The sequence below is a fragment of the Copadichromis virginalis genome, linkage group LG10 (assembly GCF_057382275.1).
Source record: "Copadichromis virginalis isolate Kocher_CV1m ecotype Utaka linkage group LG10, C_Virginalis_male_GT1.1, whole genome shotgun sequence".
Lineage (NCBI taxonomy): Eukaryota > Metazoa > Chordata > Actinopteri > Cichliformes > Cichlidae > Copadichromis > Copadichromis virginalis.
The window spans coordinates 1,763,205-1,781,372 of NC_140627.1; the positions used below are offsets into that span (position 1 = coordinate 1,763,205).

General features: G+C 43.1%; 2 protein-coding genes across 4 annotated transcripts; one reads left to right on the plus strand and one right to left on the minus strand.

The window, feature by feature from the left end:
* Positions 1-1,163: 1,163 nt before the first annotated feature.
* rps6kb1a (ribosomal protein S6 kinase B1a) lies at positions 1,164-13,116 on the plus strand. 2 transcript variants are annotated; one of them, XM_085469421.1, is made up of 15 exons: positions 1,164-1,618; positions 2,620-2,663; positions 3,402-3,522; positions 4,986-5,054; positions 5,562-5,709; positions 5,802-5,859; positions 6,974-7,074; positions 7,236-7,326; positions 7,417-7,507; positions 7,626-7,733; positions 7,837-7,899; positions 7,983-8,060; positions 8,147-8,254; positions 9,263-9,375; positions 10,625-13,116. In XM_085469421.1, exons 1-15 carry the CDS (start codon positions 1,547-1,549, stop codon positions 10,887-10,889), a joined length of 1,530 nt encoding a protein of 509 aa, XP_085325547.1. In that variant the 5' UTR covers positions 1,164-1,546; the 3' UTR covers positions 10,890-13,116. The 2 variants fall into 2 exon arrangements, with proteins under 2 accessions (XP_085325547.1, XP_085325548.1); XM_085469422.1 differs by lacking the exon at positions 1,164-1,618 and adding an exon at positions 1,635-1,962.
* A 138-nt stretch (positions 13,117-13,254) lies between these two features.
* On the minus strand, positions 13,255-17,673 carry rnft1 (ring finger protein, transmembrane 1). Of its 2 annotated transcripts, none has more exons than XM_085469423.1 (9): positions 17,390-17,673; positions 16,479-16,927; positions 16,321-16,397; positions 16,133-16,233; positions 15,851-16,004; positions 15,593-15,751; positions 15,425-15,490; positions 15,223-15,324; positions 13,255-14,163 (listed from the first exon to the last, which is right to left on the minus strand). In XM_085469423.1, the coding sequence occupies exons 1-9, from the start codon at positions 17,413-17,415 to the stop codon at positions 14,029-14,031; spliced, it is 1,269 nt and encodes a 422-aa protein (XP_085325549.1). In that variant the 5' UTR covers positions 17,416-17,673; the 3' UTR covers positions 13,255-14,028. The 2 variants fall into 2 exon arrangements, with proteins under 2 accessions (XP_085325549.1, XP_085325550.1); XM_085469424.1 differs by having other exon boundaries at positions 16,479-16,997; positions 17,390-17,671.
* Positions 17,674-18,168: the final 495 nt, after the last annotated feature.

Here is an 18,168-nt window from a genome sequence, read left to right on the forward strand (position 1 = left end):
CAGAACATGAGCGTCTTGGGAGCCTTTACAACAGCAGATATTTTGACTCAGACGAGCAATGATGACTCATGTAAAAAACAAGTGTGTCAGTCCGACAGAATGATACTGAATCGTCTGGATGGAAGTCATCATCATCATCATCATCATCATTATTATTATTATTCACACCCCTGCCCAAAAACCTGTGCAGGCTACACACGCGGTGCTGAGCAAGTTTATTAAACCACAGCCCAATGGATGCTTCATGCCCCAGCTGTCCTCAATTAGGAATAATTAATAAAATGACTTTTAAAAAATATTTCTGTATTGGTTAATCCAGGAGTTTGTGCAAACTCATTAATCTAAATGATATTTTTATCTGTTAGCTGTGAACGTTCAAATTTACTGTTATACACAAAAGCTGGTTTTAAATTGGAAAGCATTATATATATATATATATATATATATATATATATATATATATATATATATATATATGTGTGTGTGTGTGTGACTCATTCACACCTCCAGCCCTTTTTCCTGTGTCAGTCTATATAAGTGCTTTCTGTGTAACATTCACATGCATCTCCGTACTCTGATGGATGCATTGGAGGGCAGCTTGGGGTCAGTTGGCAGACTGGAGCTGGGAGCACACAGGGATCGACCCATAGACCGTCGGTGACCTGCTCTACCCCCTGAGCTATGTCACCAGCTGAGCTACACCACCTGGTGGTCAACCACCACTAGTTTTAGTGGTTGAATTTTATGTTTGGTCAATTTCTGATTTCTCAGAGAAGTCCAGTGTCACTGGACTGCATGACTCGTTTACATGATCAGATTATGATGAATATGACTGTCTGTACTGCAAGTTTGGAAAGCAGCAAAAGGAAGATCTGTTAAGTCGAGGACTGCAAATTCTTACAATCTGCTGTTGTGAGTAGGCTAAAATAAAAGAGGAGCTTACATTATACATCTGACCTTTGTTTGATGAATATATAAAGTTAGTGTTAGATTATGACTTGGGTTCGGCATGGAGCACTACTGTGTCACATGACACAATTTCTGATTTTTGTTCTGACCCAAGTCTAAAACTATCATCTATATTTTTGGAAAAAACACAGGAAATGAAATACATTCTCTCATAAACATGTACTATAAATACGTTTTTATGCAAATCTTTAAATACAATTCAAATGTAATTTGCACAGACTGGGAAATAAATCATCCACCTATATTTATTCGTTCATTTATTTATTTTTCTTATTAGTGTGTGTTTGTTTGTTTATGTTGGCACATCTGACCACTTTCCCTCTTTCAGTTACTGGATTTATTTTCCTGATCTGCCGTTACTGGAACTCTTTCCTGATGTTTTCGTCCAGCCTGAGCAGAGTAGTGCCGCCGGCCGACGCTAGAGGCTCTTTTTGTTGCTGCTGTTCGATTCCTGTGTTGTTTTGGTTGGTGAGCCCATGCTTTCTGCTGTAGCCGGTTGTAACGGTGATGGCTCTCACATGAGGTGACGGATCGGGCCTGTGTTTTGTCATTTAACGCCAAGTAAGGTGTCGCGGCCATGGCCGCGGTTTTTGACATCGATTTGGATCAACCGGATGAGAATGTCTCTGACGAAGAATTTGAGGATGGGGTGAGTTGATGCTAACGCTAAAGCTAATGTCCCTGCTGTTAGCCAGTTAGCTAGAACTAAGCAGCTCCGAGGCCTAAGTTGCTAACACCGGTGCCCATGTATCCATTATCGGACACGTCATCTTTCACTCTTTTCCCGCGTATTAATGTGCTTTCACATACAACGTTAGCTACAATGAAATTAAACATTACAGTTACATTTTCTGGATTTTACTTAAAGTTTTGGACGATGGGTGGCTTAAGTTAAGGTGGCCAGCCCTCAAGTACAAGTAAGGTTATTCTTCAGTTGAAAGTGTACAAGCAGAGAAGATATCAACGCCAGAGGGTAAAGAAATCAAAAATAAGGTAAAATGTCAGGTTAGAAATAAAGCATAACGAAAGCTAAACAATAGCAATTGACGGTGTAGTAGCTAGGGCGTAAGGGGTTGTCCGATTATGGAGCTATGAGCGGCAACGCTATTAATCGGTATTTTCGGAGGGATGCTCTTATTGCCGTGTAACTAGCTACATTAGCTGCACATGAATGCTATATCTGCGGTTTGTTAGCTACTTTAATTTAATCAGTAGTGTATCCCTTTCTGACCGTTTTTTAGAAAATAATAATAATACAAATAAATTATACTCCAGCCGACCAACAACAGGCTGAAATGCTACCGGTGCTAGCATCACTGCAGGTAAGAGGATCACACTTTTGCTAGCCTTCCCACCGCGGCGTAACGTTAACGCGAGGCTACGAGTCTGCTGTCGTCGCTGCGTTCCTGGTTATCAGTTTCGTTTAAAACTGATAGTGTTAGACATACAGCACGTCCCTGCTTAACTGTATTGGTTAGCCGTGAGGCTGTCCTAACTTTGAGTGAACTAGGCTAATAAAAATATATCGCTAGAAAATGAAAAGGTCTGTAATGTACCTCCGATTGATTCAGACTCCCTAGTAAAGAACAGTTCTCCCTCGCATTCCTGTGTGCCTAAATGTTGTGTCCCGGTGTCCCCTTTTGTTTCCAGGGGCAGCTCAGTGAGTACATGGAGCAGTGCAGTAGCTTTGATTTGTGAGTATAAGCGATGTTGTGATTCACTGTGTTTCGAAAAAGGGAACAAACCATTTTTCTTAATTGGATGCGTGGGAGTCAACATTTCAGGATCTGGGAAAAACCTAAATCCCGTCATAGCTGTTTTTAAATTGGTAAAAGAACTAACCAATTTTAAGCGAACTTGATTGTACTTCTGAGCCATAAGAAATTTGCAACTAAACTTAATGGAAAACTAACATACGTTATGTAGTGCCAGACCATAACAACCCTCTGTAGCAGGGTTGTTTTGTTTTCTAATGCTGGGTTGCCCATTAACGTGAACTGAAACCTGGTAGCTTTGAGAGCCGTTCATGCATCCAGGTGGAGACCTGTGGTGCTGTGTGAAGCACCATTTAGCAGGTAAAACAATCATTGTAATCTGTGATAATCCTGTTTGGCTTCTTTGTTCTCACTTGGAAATATCTGAGGGATCTTTGTGTGGAAGTGCTTTAGCAGTGGGCACTGATCTCACTCAGCCAGTCCCCCCACCCCAAACAAAATACATAAAAATAAATAAATAAAATAAAACTATAAAAATAAATAAATAAAATAAAACTAGCATCAGAAAAAGTCCAGCCATTACCCAATGTTGTCACGGTGCTCAAGTGTTTGTGGCACTCATCCTAAAATGCTAACAGTGTTGTGCAAAATATTCTGAACCAGTTTCATCTTTACTTTCTTATCTTCTTTATTTATTTTTTTGCTTTGTTTTGCCAGTAACATGGATGACTGTGAGAAGTTTGAAATTTCAGAGAACAGCGTGAACAAAGGAACAGAGCAGATCAGGCCCGAATGCTTTGAGCTGCTGAAAGTTTTGGGAAAAGGTGGCTATGGGAAGGTGAGGACTCAAGACTCTCAAATCGACATTTCTCTCTGACACGTTTTCCCTCCTCCTTTTATTGACCCCTCTTGACTTGAAAGTTAGGGTTTGAAAAGGCTTAACTTACATCTTCATATTCATATGCATTTGATGCAGCGTTAATTTAAAAACAAAAAAAACCCTTTGTTTTTAAAATCGTGTAAAATGCAACTTATATTTCTTAGCCTGGGACCTGGTGTCAGTATGTGTGGGAGGCATTGCAGATGTCTTGAAATTCCAGTGGGTGGAATGGGAAATTTGGCAATAGTTTACAGTGTCATTGTTGTTTATCAACAGCCCTCCAATTCCCACAAATATCTAGCAATATTTTTCCTGTGGTAGGAAGAAAGAAATCCTGTTTCACCTTTACCGTAAGCTCTTGAAGCAAAGAAGTAGAAGCCTTTCTTTGCATAGACATAAAGCATCAAAGTAATCCGTCTGCAGCTGCTTGTATCAAATCTTAGGACAAATGGAGATTTTAAAGATGAGTGCACATTGTAGGTTCTGCCTTATTTTTGTGGATGTAGAGCTCTGGAACTTCCCTGATGTTTCGTTGCTAAACTTGACAATGACAGAGCACATTAGTTATTTTGGAAACATTTTTCACTTAGCAAGCAGATGCATGACTTGCTCTGTCTGAAGTGGTTTTGACGGAGATGACAACAAAGTCATTTTCCGTAACTTGGGACTTACTTAGAATTATGAGATAACACAATCGTATTAAGAAAAAAGAAGAAGAAAAATGTAGCACATTGGCAGCTGTTTTGATATCGTCGTCATGTTGCATAATTTGGCAAAAGTTTCTCTGTATTTTTAACTGAGGGTCAGAACTCAAGCCTTTCCTTATACGAAGTAAGAACAGATGATTTTAGTCTTATTTTTTAAGAGTAAAGACAATGATTTTCAAATTCATACCTGAGCGATTGAATTTGTGTCTCGAATGTATAATTTTTCCAATTCAAAATATCTGGACCCCACAGCCAAAGGATAGGTGACGGTACATTCATCGTAGTTTTTGAAAAGGTGGTATTAAAAAGTCTTAAATAAGCTACAAAAGTCACATGCTTAAGCAATAATGTTAGCTATAAAATCATCTTATATCTCTGGAAGCTGTCAGCCGAAGTTCAAGATATTCAAACTAACATATAGATACAGTCAGTAAGACCCAGAGGCAAGCATTGGCATTACGTTCACCTGCTCTCACTGCGCAGAGTAAGAGCAGCGTTTCATTATGGGCGTTATGACCTTAGCTCCATGCCAGAGTGCGAGGGAGTGCTGCACATATTTGATGTTACATTAAAAAAATCTGTGTTGTATCACTGCTGCTTGTCTTTCAGGAAATGCATTTCTTTCTTTGTGCGCTTTAGTCTTAGATAAAATTTGATGAACCTTGTAGCACTCCTCCTTAAATGTCTTTATACAAATGTAAATTATCTTTGCAGGTGTTCCAGGTTCGGAAGGTATCGGGTGCCACCTCTGGGAAGATATTTGCTATGAAGGTTTTAAAGAAGGTGAGTAAATCTGCTTGCATGTACTCGAGTCGGGTTCATTCGTAGAAACTGGCCCGTGTCTGAATACACAATCAGTCTGGTGTTGCAGAGTTGATGTCCGAGTTCTCCGTATCAATAGCTACGAGCCGGAGCAGGTGATCTGAATATGATATCCTCTTACGCTGAGCTACGAAGCCAGAAGGACAAACCAACCTAAAATAATGGCACCAGGCGTTTTTCTCATGACACCTCAGAGCTGCTGCTTCTGTTCAGCTTGCCTCCTCTCTGCTGTCGACACAGAGCTCATGTCTGGCTCTCCTTGAAAAACCAGCTCATATTCCCCGAAGCCTGAGGTTTCGCTTAATGACTGTTTATTAGCTTAATGAGACTTAGCTGTAGCTACCATCTTGGCGTCCCGGTTCCCGCTCTGCCTCTGCAGCTGATGTTTTAAAGGTTTCGTGCCAGCTAATGGGGTAAGATTTATTGCCCAAATAGTTTCACACCCCTGCACTGTGCTTTTCTGTCCAGGCCATGATTGTGCGTAACGCAAAGGACACCGCCCACACCAAAGCCGAGAGGAACATATTGGAGGAGGTTAAACATCCGTTCATTGTTGACCTGATCTATGCCTTCCAGACGGGGGGAAAGTTGTACCTCATCCTTGAGTATCTGAGCGGTGAGAAGGAATTCCCAGTCATTCTATCAGTGCAGCTCCTCATTCCCAGTGTGAATACATTTGAACGATGAGTTTTCGTATGTGGTAACTAGGCGGGGAGCTGTTCATGCAGCTGGAAAGAGAGGGAATCTTCATGGAGGACACAGCATGGTGAGTTGGTCTGTTGCTGGTAAAACCTCGATCGTCTTCTTTTTTTGGTTGAGTTCAGTTTACTGCGCTCACAGTAAGCGCAGCTGCAAGCTTTCATTATCACGAACAAAGCCAGTGTCCAATGAAAACAGGGACAAATGTAAATATCATCCCTAAGAATCCTTACGTACCACGTGTGACAAACAAATACATCTGACATGTTGTGCACACACCGTACGCAAACATGAGTAGGTGGAAGTTGGCACTTATTAATATCCACTTTCACCAAAAACAGAGATGACCGTCTGAGTGACACCACTGAGAGCAACGTTATCTACATTCATACAATTTGTTGTTTTTGACCAGACGTGTGAAGTTGTGTGTTTTGTTTGTTGCACACACTAACTCCTGTGACTGTGATGTTTCACATTAGTCCTTCCTACCAGCTTGCTGAACAGATTGATTTGCTGCTTTATACAGTAGTTGCATCTTTACATTAACTTGCATGTTTGCATATTACATGATCAGCACCATGCATTTAGGATGTTAACCCACAGAAGAGGCATCTTAACACCCAGTGATGTGACTTTATGATTCACATTCAGTCAAAAACAGGTTCTCCAAAATATTTCTAGGAATACAACAAAGAGACAAACAGTAGCTGCTTGTGTTCTGATTGGAGCAGACGGACATATTTAAACTGGAGCCCCAAAAAGCATCACGAGGAAAAACAATCACATCGAGGAAATTGGCACACGGGGGAGTTTAAAGTTTGAGGAACTGACTTACGTGAAGGGAGGCACGTAGGTGACTCTGTCTCTCAGACACTGAGCTGGAACAGTAGGACTGTTCAGCTGGAGCAGGGACTGAATGCTTGCAGTATGAGTCCTTTTGTCTTATAAACACAGTCTGTAGATGGAGACTCCATGAACCAAAGTGCTGAACAAATAAGGGTTAGTAGTGTTCCTAGAATAATGAGAGACACTGAGTGCAGAAAGGCACAGGAGTGTAAACATTACATCATAACGTGGGCAAGAAATGTGCGTAAACATAGAAGAGTAACGAGGAAAAATGGATAGAAATGTCAATGCATTCGACTAAATATGGGACCTGCGTTGTGTTTTTCTGTTGACAGTTTCTACCTGGCCGAGATCTCAATGGCGCTGGGTCACCTGCACCAAAAAGGCATCATCTACAGGGACTTAAAACCTGAGAACATCATGCTCAATAACAACGGTACTGAAACACTAGGAGCTGCTTACTAAACGTCCGACCTAGATACATGTCCTTCACCAACTGAGATTTTCTTGCAAATATCTTCTGCTTGTTTTGCATTCAACTATTAAAACACAACCTTGAACCTTCTAACGTGTCCTCTGTACGCATCCACCTTCTAGGACACGTGAAGCTGACGGATTTCGGCCTATGCAAAGAGTCCATCCATGATGGAACAGTCACCCACACCTTCTGCGGCACTATCGAGTACATGTATGGCAAACAGTCTGATGATTTTCATACACATCAGCACATTCATGCCTCTGGTTTGACACGCCTTCTCCTCTGCCTCTTCTTCTTCAGGGCTCCAGAGATCCTGATGAGGAGTGGACATAATCGTGCTGTGGACTGGTGGAGTCTGGGAGCGCTCATGTACGACATGCTGACAGGAGCAGTAAGTACAAACCAGTCAACATCTTAATAACTAACTAATACAAGTAACCGGAACCGTTACTCACAGCGTCCTTATCGTGCTGCTCAGCTAATGTTTCCAATCTGCTGCTGTCCCTCAGCCTCCGTTCACCGGTGAAAACCGAAAGAAGACCATAGACAAAATCTTAAAATGTAAACTCAGCCTTCCACCTTACCTCACGCAAGAAGCCAGGGACCTTCTGAAAAAGGTGAGCTGTTAAAGCCTTGCTCCTCCCCACACGCTTCACACGCCTGTCTCGTTAAAAAGCACTGATCTGCTGTCAAAAATACGAATATTTATGTTTTTTCTAGTTGCTGAAGAGAAATGCCTCGTTGCGACTCGGGGGCGGTCCAGGAGATGCAGCTGAAGTCCAGGTAGGCATCGCTTTTCAGATGGAGCTTGAAAAATATGTTTTTAAAAAACCACGCAGACACAAAACGGCTGTCATGTTTCCTAGGCCCATACGTTCTTCCGCCTTATAAATTGGGACGAACTCCTTGCTCGCAAAGTAGAGCCTCCATTTAAACCATTTCTGGTGAGTTTGTCTTCCACACAGAGATGTCCTGTGTAATGTGGCCATGAAGGTCATTAACTAACCTGATTACTATTGTATTTTTACAGCAATCAGCTGATGATGTCAGCCAGTTTGATTCCAAGTTCACCAGTCAGACTCCAGTGGACAGCCCCGATGACTCCATGCTCAGTGAAAGTGCCAATCAAGTCTTCCTGGTGTGTAACTGGTGCCTCACTCACCGGCCACTTCATTAGTTACACCTTGCAAGTGTTAGTGAACCTTCTGAACTGACTGGTAACTCAACAAGGTGCCGGCCCACATTGACAGGATAGCATCACACAGCTGCTGCGTCCGTGATGCGACTCTCGTTTCGACACGTCCCAAAGTGCTCTGTTGAGTCGAGTCTGGCCAGCCTTCTCCGGCATTAGCAGAGAATGGCTGCTTACTGGATTATTTTCTGTTTTGGACCACTCTCTGTAAACTCTGGAGATGATGGTGTGGGAAAATCCCAGCAGATCAGCAGTTTCTCAGATATACTCGGACCAGCCCATCTGGCACCGGCAACCACATTCAGAGTCGCTTAAATCACCTTTCTGCCCCATTCTGAACCTCACACGTCATCTTGACCATGTGTATGAGTTTAGCGTGAATGAGCGAGTTGCTGCTCTGCCATTGGCTGATTAGTTATCTGCACTAATTAGCAGTTGGGACAGGTATACCTGACAGAGTGGTGGGTGAGCGTATAATAATGTTGCAGGGTAAGATCTATGAAAGACGACTCATAACCTGCGTGTCAGTGTTTTGTAGAGTTTCGTTCGGTCATCGTTTGTGGTCAGATGATGTGAGGTAGGAAAACGCTAAATATCTGGTGCAAAGCTGATGTTGCTAAACTTACGCAGAGTTTTTAATAGAAAACGGTGCACTGGCTGTTTGTGTTGTCTGAAAACATGCAAACTCCAGCTAGTTCTGGACATACTGGGTTTTTTTCGTGTTATGTTTTTGTTCCCTTTTCGACAAGTGGGTCTTACGAGAACCAGTTAATGCGTCCCATCTGGTTTAATCCTGTTGGTTTTCCTGGAAGCTTCACTCACTTTTCCACCGCATTGCATGATATGGTTTACTCAGCATTTCATTGCTCATCATCAGCTGTGGGTTGTTTTTGGAAAGATGGTCTTTGAAGTGGGCTGAGATCTTTCTGTTTTTGTCCTCCACCCCTTCCCCAGGGTTTCACATATGTAGCCCCATCTGTGCTTGAAAACGTCAAAGAGAAGTTCTCCTTTGAGCCAAAGGTCCGCTCGCCGCGAAAGTTCCCGGGAAGCCCGAGAACACCTGTGAGGTAACGGCATGTTGTTTTTCTCTGCAGATCTGTCCGATTTCACTGGTCATTTAAAAAATTTCCCAAAACAAGTCTTCATCCTGATGACTCACTCGCTGACCTTGTGAATAGCTTAAATTTTCTTGGCTAACAGTAAGGCATATAAAGTCATTAAAGCTTAAATGAATTGAATAAAAACATGGATAGGGAAGGTGAGGGGTGTTTTGGAGTTTTGGGGGTAATTGTACGCATCCCTTGTACGCAAGGTTTCATGAATAAGAACATTAAATAAAAAAACAACCTCAGATGAACAACAACACAAAATAATTTGAAGCCAGAATGCAGAATCAGTGGACGGTACTCCCTTACTGCTCCCATTAAAACAGTAATAACCCAGATGCTGCTGATCAAATGCAGTTGACTGATCATCAGTTGAGCACCACCATAAAGGCAGATGTTTTGGCTGGTCTTGAGCATTAATGTGTGTGTTAACACAGTGCCAAGGAGGAACAGTTGCTGCTGCCCATGAGTTTTGAGAGGGTCACAAGACCATTTCCAAATAATTTCAAGTGAATCGTTCTACTGTGGGAACTGTCATTGTACCCAGGAAAGCCACGTCAGTCCGTGCACTCCCTAAGAGCCACATCTCAGACTCGACAGGGAAAGTTCATAATAGTACAATTAGAAAAAGGCAAAGGTTGCAAGGACAAGGCTCTTTTCTCTAAAGAAGAACACGGCAGCACGGCTTAGATTGCAAAGTCGTATCTGTACACGCCACAAAACCTCTGGAACAATGTTCCAAAATGAAGATGTCTGGCAATAACGCCATAAACCACCGGCCGAGCGTGGTGGTAGAGGGATAATGATCTGGGCTCGTTTTGCAGCAAATGTGGAACTCCTGTGTACCAAAGTATCCTTGAGCCAAATATGCAGCTTTCTATCTGACAGCTAAAGCTTGGCCTAAATGGATCCTTTCATAGGACACATCAGGGAACCTACATCCAAGTGTCTCAAAAAGAAAACACTAAATGTGGTTTAATGACCCGGTCAAAGTCCAGACCTCTGACTGAAGAGAGCTGGAAGTCTTACTGAACCGAAGCAACGTTGTTGTTGTGTTGTTTATTCTCAGGTTGTATTTAAATAAACAAGTTTTCTTCGTAAGTCCTGGTGTGTGATGGTGTGCTTTGGTGTACTTTTTCACGACTGTAGCCGTGTGGTGCACATAACAGCCTTTGAGCCTAATCAAAGTATGTCATATCTTCTTCCTCAGTCCGGTGAAGTTTGCAGGGGGGGGCAACTGGCACCGGGGACCTTTGATGACTGGCAGCCCATCTCTGCTTTCACCCAGCAGCTCGATGGACCAGCCCATGGAGGTTTCAGCAGTGGAGCAAATGGACACGAGCGGCAGCGGCTTCACCGAGGCTTCTGCGCCGCTTCCCATCAGGCACCCTTCAGGCATCAGTGTAGGGCCCTACAAGAAGCAGGCGTACCCCATGAACTCCAAGCGGCCCGAACACCTACGAATGAACCTATGACGCTCGGCTCGCCTATGAACGCCGGCCCTCTTTGAGTGTCCCTTCCTTTTCCTTTTGTCCTTTCAAAGAGACTTGTAGGATTTCTTTTTTACTTTGACTGACGCTGTCAACGCCGATCACCAGCTCTTCCAGCAGCGCCTTCCCCTCCTTAACCGCCTGAAACCTCCTGACTTAGCCTGGGCCTTTTTTTTTTTTTTTTGTAACTCGCCACAGCTAATCAGCAGTTTATAAATTAGCAGAGCGGTGTGAGAGGTGCTCTTCGACAAACTCTGTTCGAACATGTGCTGAAAAACGCCAGCTGACGAGTGGGCTCAGGTGATTGAGATGTACTCAACTGGCATTACTGTAGGATTTACTGGTGCTCTTTTATCTTCGAGTCTAGGGTAACGTTACTTGTAGTGTTTACGGCGAGTCTACTCCATCACAGTGAGAAAAGGATCTCTAATAAGGAGCGTTTGTTTCTTCCTCATCGTGACATTTTATCTGAACAGTCACTCTGTGAAATTTCGGATCGCGCTGTCAGTCAGTGGATTTATTGGATCATAGTTTCACAGGGTTAGGTCCTTTTATATTTAAAGGACAGAGTCAGATCGCCTTCGTCACTAGAGCTGAGAGCAGGTGAAGAGCGCGCCTGAAGGAAAGCAGCTATAAAAAGACAAGTGAAATTTCAGCCAAGTGCATCACTTCCACCACAGTCGATACCAAATGCTGGCACTGCTTTGTGTGACTGGAAGGCTTCCTGCGGGACGCCGATCCAGAAACACTGATCGTTTTCTTTGTGTTGAATGTAAACAGACTCCAAAAGCCTTTGTGTGTCACTTAAATCTCCTGCTCTTATTTTTTAACTCATGCAGTCTCATTGCCACTGGCATGGTTGGAAACCAACAAGCATGTTGACCCAAAATACTCTGAGCCAGATTGGTATCACTGCCTTTTTTACTGACATGGGCTGCATTCATGTCTAAGGTACTGTGAGTGTGCTTTTTGTGCATTGTAACATGGCTTTAAGCGTAAGGGCGTATTAACACACACCTGTGTGAATAGACCATCTATTAAGAGTGCGATGTTTGGGATGTTTGTGCGACGTAAAGCTGCTAGATGAGCCTTTGGAGTCAAGCCATTGAACCCTGTCATCCTAAAAATGACCAAAGGTCGGATTCAGATTCCCATAATGCTAATGAAAGCTAAACGAGTGACTTCTGTTGTTGTTTTTGAAATTGTTCCCTGCAATCCACAAATGCTGACTGTAACGTTTGGCCAAAACGAGCTGAAGCTTTGGGGATTTTTCTGGTAATCATAAAAATGAAAACACAGGAAGTTTGCGCCTTTTTCTACAAATGAACTGTGTAGGAACTTCTTTTGGTTCATGTTTTAGGTTTTACTGACTGAGCCGATGTATTTGGATCATTCCTGTAAAGCAGCTGTGTTTAACAGCCGTCACTCCACTCGCTTACTTTGTTTATATTTATTTCAAGTGCCATTGTGGTTCCACTTCGTTGTCTACACTATGCAAACTATGTATTTATTATGTAGTATTATTCACATAGGGCAGCAGAATGTGTAAAAAGTTGATTTGACTTCTGTTGCAATTATAATCGTGTACAGTGTAATTTTATTTCCATAGAAAGTCTTACAAGAACCTCAGATGCAGCTTTTTTTAATGTTTCAAAGGCCCGACGTCTTACAGTATTTATTTCGAGGCATAGTTTCACTTTGAAACCTTTTTTTTCTTCATTTTAGACTTTCCTTGCCAAAAACTTGAAGTGTAGTTTTTCTTTTGCAGTGGAAAGATAGATGATGTTATGATGCAAAAACCAATGGGAATGGCACTGTGCCTTTGCTGACAGAGTACATCATGTATGTACAGTTTGCTGTATATTGTAGTTGTGTGAGTGCGTGTGCGCGTGTAAGGCTGGGATTGATTACCACCGCTGACGTCATGCCTTTCTAGGATGTGTACATCTTTGATCGTGGTCTGAGTGGGAGGTTTGGTGTGACTGTCGTGTCTGAGACACGGTGATGTAAAAGTGGTGCATTTTGCTTCTGTTCAGGTATGTTTAAGGAGCATTTTACACACAGATGTTTGAACCATACTTTATCAAGCTTACTTGATAACATGTCTCGAGTTGAAAAGGATATTTTAGTCACTGGTGACATTTGTTGTGTTGATCCTTCACCTGAACTGTATCATGTACATAATGAAGTTGAAATAAAACATAAATGAACAGAGCCTGTCTGAGTCCTGCTGGTGCAACAGAACATTTCAGCGTATCTCAGTGATAACGTCCAAGTTTTTTCCCATAAACTGGAAGCTGTTCACCAGGGAACTGGTCCCAGTTTGCTCCACAAATCAAGCCAAGAACTCTTAACTTAAATGTAGATCTTTAATCAGAGTTCATGGGTCAGAGCGGATAAAAATAACAGTGAAATGATTTTTGTACATAAAATAGATGTTTCTCCCAGTCTTTGGTTTTTACAAAAACGGGGCAACGTCAGCCCTGTAAAAAAATAATTTGTGTAAATCAGTATCACAATCTGCAGTCCCCCAAAAAAGCTGAAAGCAAGAAGTTTACTGTGTGCACATTAATGAGCAATTATACCTATGAGTTGTTCCAGAAGGTCAGCTCTGCAGCCTGATTTCAAACTGAACGATACAACTGAAGCAGATGCTTTTATTTGGCGCATTAGTTTGGATGAATCGGAATAGTTGCGATCAGAAATTAGGTAACACTAGACAAGACGGGGGATCAGGTGCTGTGTGTAATTCTCTTATGCTCCTATATTCACAAAACATTAAAAAAAAAAACGTGGAAGTAATGAAATTTTCATTCTCGAGGAAAGTTTCAAAGACTAAAGGTGAGGAAAAGCAACACAAAGCAAAACTACTTAAATCAAAAAAATACTCGAGGGTGAGAAAATAATTTCTGTGAGAAGAAGAAATTCTTTGCTGGAGATTTAACAAGAGAAGCCAGAAACGTGCCTATGGTTGTGTACCTTCACTGGCCCCGGCCAGCAAGGAGCCCAGCCTTTAACTGACTAATGAAACAGTGTGTACGACGTTATCTGTCAGTGGGGCTTGACAGCCATGAAAAGTCACATATTACATACAAAATAATACCAATATCCCACACCTGAACCATTAATAAATCTGCAGGTGTGGAGACGTGGCTCCATCTCTCCACTTGTAGACCTTCTCTGTGATGACTGTGCGGCAGAGGGGGCAGCTCTTCTCCCGGTTGAACCACATAGCGATGCATTCGTCACAGAATATGTGCTGCACAGCGGAGAAGTGAAAGCACATCAACACATTTTACACTCAAAAGTGCCTGAAAAGGGCTACTGAACTTCTTCAAGTTTGTTTTAGCTCCTTCGTCACTCTTTACACCAGCTTTGTCCTGATTGGCCGCCCCTTGCAGACATTTTTCAACAGCAGGTGGGGCACACTTCTATGCTCAAGACTCCATAAATAGGCGGTTGTAGCTTTTGTAAAGTAAATAAAGCCGATATAAAGGTACCCTAAATTTGCATTCCTCTAACGCAGGGGTGGGCAACTCCAGGCCTCGAGGGCCGGTGTCCTGCAGGTTTTAGACGTGTCCTTGATCCAGCACAGCTGATTTAAATGGCTAAACGACCTCCTCAACATGTCCTGAAGTTCTCCAGAGGCCTGGTAATGAACTAATCATGTGATTCAGGTGTGTTGACCCAGGGTGAGATCTAAACCCTGCAGGACACAGAGTTCCCCACCCCTGGTTTATATACAGTCTATGTCACAGAGCTGTGTGCCTGATATAAAATCTGACAGGGAACATTTGTACATACTCTGACCTCACCATTTAAAAGTGTTTTACAGAAGCATCGAACACTGAGGCAGCAAATACAGGACTGTACTCAAGTCCTGAGCCACCCCTCATTACTTGATTTTCTATGAACAAGTAAACTTTTTATAGATTCAGCTAAAGAAATGGGAACAAATGTTTTGAGACAGGCTGGCAGCAACAAAGTCCCAACAGAAACCATTTCAGCTGGTTCACTGTCGGGGTGTCTGTCATGTGAAGACTTAACACTGATTCACTGGGCCTTGAGTTGGGTGCCTTCTTATGCTTGAATGACTTAGAGTTCAGCCTTAAATTGCTTAATAAACAAAAGAAATTTAAAAAAAGCATTCCTCTGAAAATGATCAGGTACAAGAACAGGACTGAAGATGAGTAAAAAGCAGCCAGTGTTCAAAGAAAAGTCTGGCTCCTTTGGAGCAAATCATAAAGAAATGAGGGGGGACTCAACACTTTTGTGGCAGCGTACAGCAGGCCCTGGAAGTGTGCACGTGTCGTTTTACCTGACAGAGAAGTGCACGTGGCTCCCTGTACTCTCCCTGACAGATGGGGCAGACATCTCCAGCCTCGTTACACTGACTCCTCGTGGCTGCTGTGCCTGTGCACTGAGAAATAACATGGAAACACACTTCAATACGGACACTTCAGCACAATCTGCATTTACCTTTAATTCACAATTTAAAGATAAAGCTGTTTAACACTGACCTCGACTCGTAGGAACAGCCTCCCAGTTTTCATTAAAGACGTCCACTGACCATACAATCCTAAAAGCTAAAAGGGAGAGAAAACAACAGTTTTCGATGTAATTGTCAACAGGAAACAGAACCCTTTTAGCATTTATACTACAAAAATATATAAGCTGTAGGATCACACCTTTAGTATGAGGTAGAGCAAAGCCAACAGGACCCCGAGTGTAAGTCCAGGGGTGCCTTCTGTCTCCTGGTAGGTGACTAGGTAGCGGAACCACAGTGGAACAGGCGCTATAGTCTGGTGGACTTGACCCAGCTCCTCAGTCAACATGAGCCACCGGCCCTGGAGAAATAAACTTAAGCTACTGAACCAGCACTGCCAACAAGGCTTTGGTTTTCTTCATTAAGTCAACAATGTCGAGAATAAATCCACAAATCAAACCTGAGTTCGATAGGACACCAGTGAAGAGGGCAGCAGCAGAATAAGGCACTTGATTCCCATGCAGAGGAACTTTATTACAAAGTTGGTGACGCCGACTGCCCAGAGTGTCTCCCAGAAACCCAGCCGCTCAATGGTTGGACTGAGCAGGATGAGGCTACGAGGAAGGGTGACAGTCGGGTTAAACGGCATAATGCTCTTCAACAAATCTGATCACACTCCACTTTTAGGTCGGACACTATATTTCTAGTGATAAGTGAGGTGACACAATGGATCGTGCCTTACCAATGATAAAGTGTCTCTGTGAGAAAGGTGTAGTAAAGCAGTAAGGTGCAGGAGATCAGGAAGAGCAGCAGCCATATGCACTGCAGCTTTGAGTGACGATCCTGCACACAGACAACGTGTCGTATCAGGGACTTAATTAATATTCATAAACGCATCACAAATCAACAGTTTTTCAGCTGCTGACTCACCTGAAGAAAGACTTGAGTTTGAATGTTTTTATTCACATACAGAAAGGTCGTGAAGAGGCCGATCCCAACTGCTAAACCTGGTAAAGGAAGAGAGACACGATGACATGCGTTCTTGTGCTCACAGCTGTGGTGACACTGTTTTCTTCACTCCTGCTTACCCAGAGCATGTTGGATCACCAGCTTAGCGCACAGTATGACCAGGAAAGGAAGACTCTTTTGGAGCCAGCGGAAGAGACAGCGTAGCTCAGAAAGAGAGGCGCTGGGTTCTCCAGAGTCCAGATCAGGGTCGGGCGGGTCAAGCTCGGGCTCTGAACTGGAAGGGGGCGCCCGATTATGTGCGTGTGAATGCGTGTGGCTGTGGGAGTTGATCCTGCATCTCCTGGATGACGCACCTCCACTGGACTCTCCGGGACCACCGGTCATGGGTACTCGTACCTCACTGCTCTCAGGGCTGGAGGCAGCAGCACCACTGACAGGTGCCCTGGTGAAAAGCTCTGGCTGCAGAGTTAGGGATAAACCATTTCCCGCGTGACCTCCCCGCTCAGTTGAATTAGGCTGCATTACAGTAGGAGACTCCCTCAGTTTCAGTACTCTTCTGGAATCAGTCCTAAGACACAAGAGCCTCGGTCAGAGTGTGTCCCGCTGCAGCTACGATCACGGCCATGTTTACGTGTCAACTGACAGAGAGAACCGACGTAAAGACGTTAATAAAGTGTTAAGAAGTAATGAAGGGTTTAGCACTGTTTATGCTAAAACAGCCGAGACTCCTCTCTGACAGTACTGTGGTACTTTGGGGCACGAATGCGACTGGAGATCTGCTTTTTTAGGTTGGCTAAAGTTCACAAAAGTGAATTACTCTGACATTATTTCCATATAACTCATTTCATTATACCAACGTAACTACCGTTAGGTAAACCCCCCAGACATTTTCAAGTAATAGTAATAAAAAAAGGTCCAAAGCAGCTTAGTGACCGCTAACAGGTAAACTGAGCGTTTCCTACACACAGCTAGCCGTTAGCATTAGCAGCTAGCATGTTTCTTCTTAGGCCCCGTTTAAGCTTCAGCTCACCTGTCATTCTGGACCCGGAGTTTCATGGTAGGCTCTGGGTCTCCATCTAGAACAAAAGCCGACCCGCCAAACGAAACAAAAACAAAAAAAAAACAAAAATAAGATGTTAGCTTTTAGGCTAAGCCATAAGCTGCTTGTACAGACATGACGTTGTTTTACGACTGCACACGTCACGACGTTTTTTTCTAGTTCAGGCGGTTTTTTTTGTTTTTGTTTTGGTAAAATGACGCAACACCTCCACCTACTGGGATGTCCCAGAACTGCAGTCACATGACAGGCATAAACCCTTTAGAGAAAACACACATGTGTCGTTATGTAGGCGGCTCAGTTTCCAGAGCAGGTTTTAGTTGCTCACAGAAATTGAGATGGTGAATAAAACGTTTGCAGCTGAACCAGAGGATTTAGCCCCTGATGTGTCTTTGAGACACTGCATTCCTCTCAGCTCCAGTGTTGCTGCTGATTCTGCTGCTGTAGCCTTGGTATCTCTTCATAATCGGATGTCTTTAAAGCACTTTGCATTTTGTTGTTAGAGCCTGAGTGGTTGCAGTACTCTTTTCCTGATCTCAGCTGCATCACTGATCTGATCACGGATTTTTATCACAGTCACAAGTAAAAAGTCGACCAATATAGAGGTTTATCATTTCATCTTGGCTCATGATCTGGATTTCAGATCACAACGTGGAAGAGTGGATCCAGCAGATTCCAAGCACAGCATCCGAGGTCTCTCTCCGGAAGAATTCAATCCTAGGAACAGCTAAGATACAAAGATACAAACGTAC

Bases quoted from the DNA above. Each gene is read 5' to 3' on its own strand.
- rps6kb1a (XM_085469421.1), top strand. From the start codon at position 1,547: ATGGCCGCGGTTTTTGACATCGATTTGGATCAACCGGATGAGAATGTC. The intron at 7,734-7,836 runs GTGAGCTGTTAA...TGTTTTTTCTAG, and splicing joins CCAGGGACCTTCTGAAAAAG to TTGCTGAAGAGAAATGCCTC. The intron at 9,376-10,624 runs GTAACGGCATGT...CTTCTTCCTCAG, and splicing joins AGCCCGAGAACACCTGTGAG to TCCGGTGAAGTTTGCAGGGG.
- rnft1 (XM_085469423.1), bottom strand. From the start codon at position 17,415: ATGAAACTCCGGGTCCAGAATGACAG. The intron at 16,234-16,320 runs GTGAGTCAGCAG...GTCTGTGTGCAG, and splicing joins AAACTCAAGTCTTTCTTCAG to GATCGTCACTCAAAGCTGCA. The intron at 14,164-15,222 runs GTAAAACGACAC...TCCGCTGTGCAG, and splicing joins CACGTGCACTTCTCTGTCAG to CACATATTCTGTGACGAATG.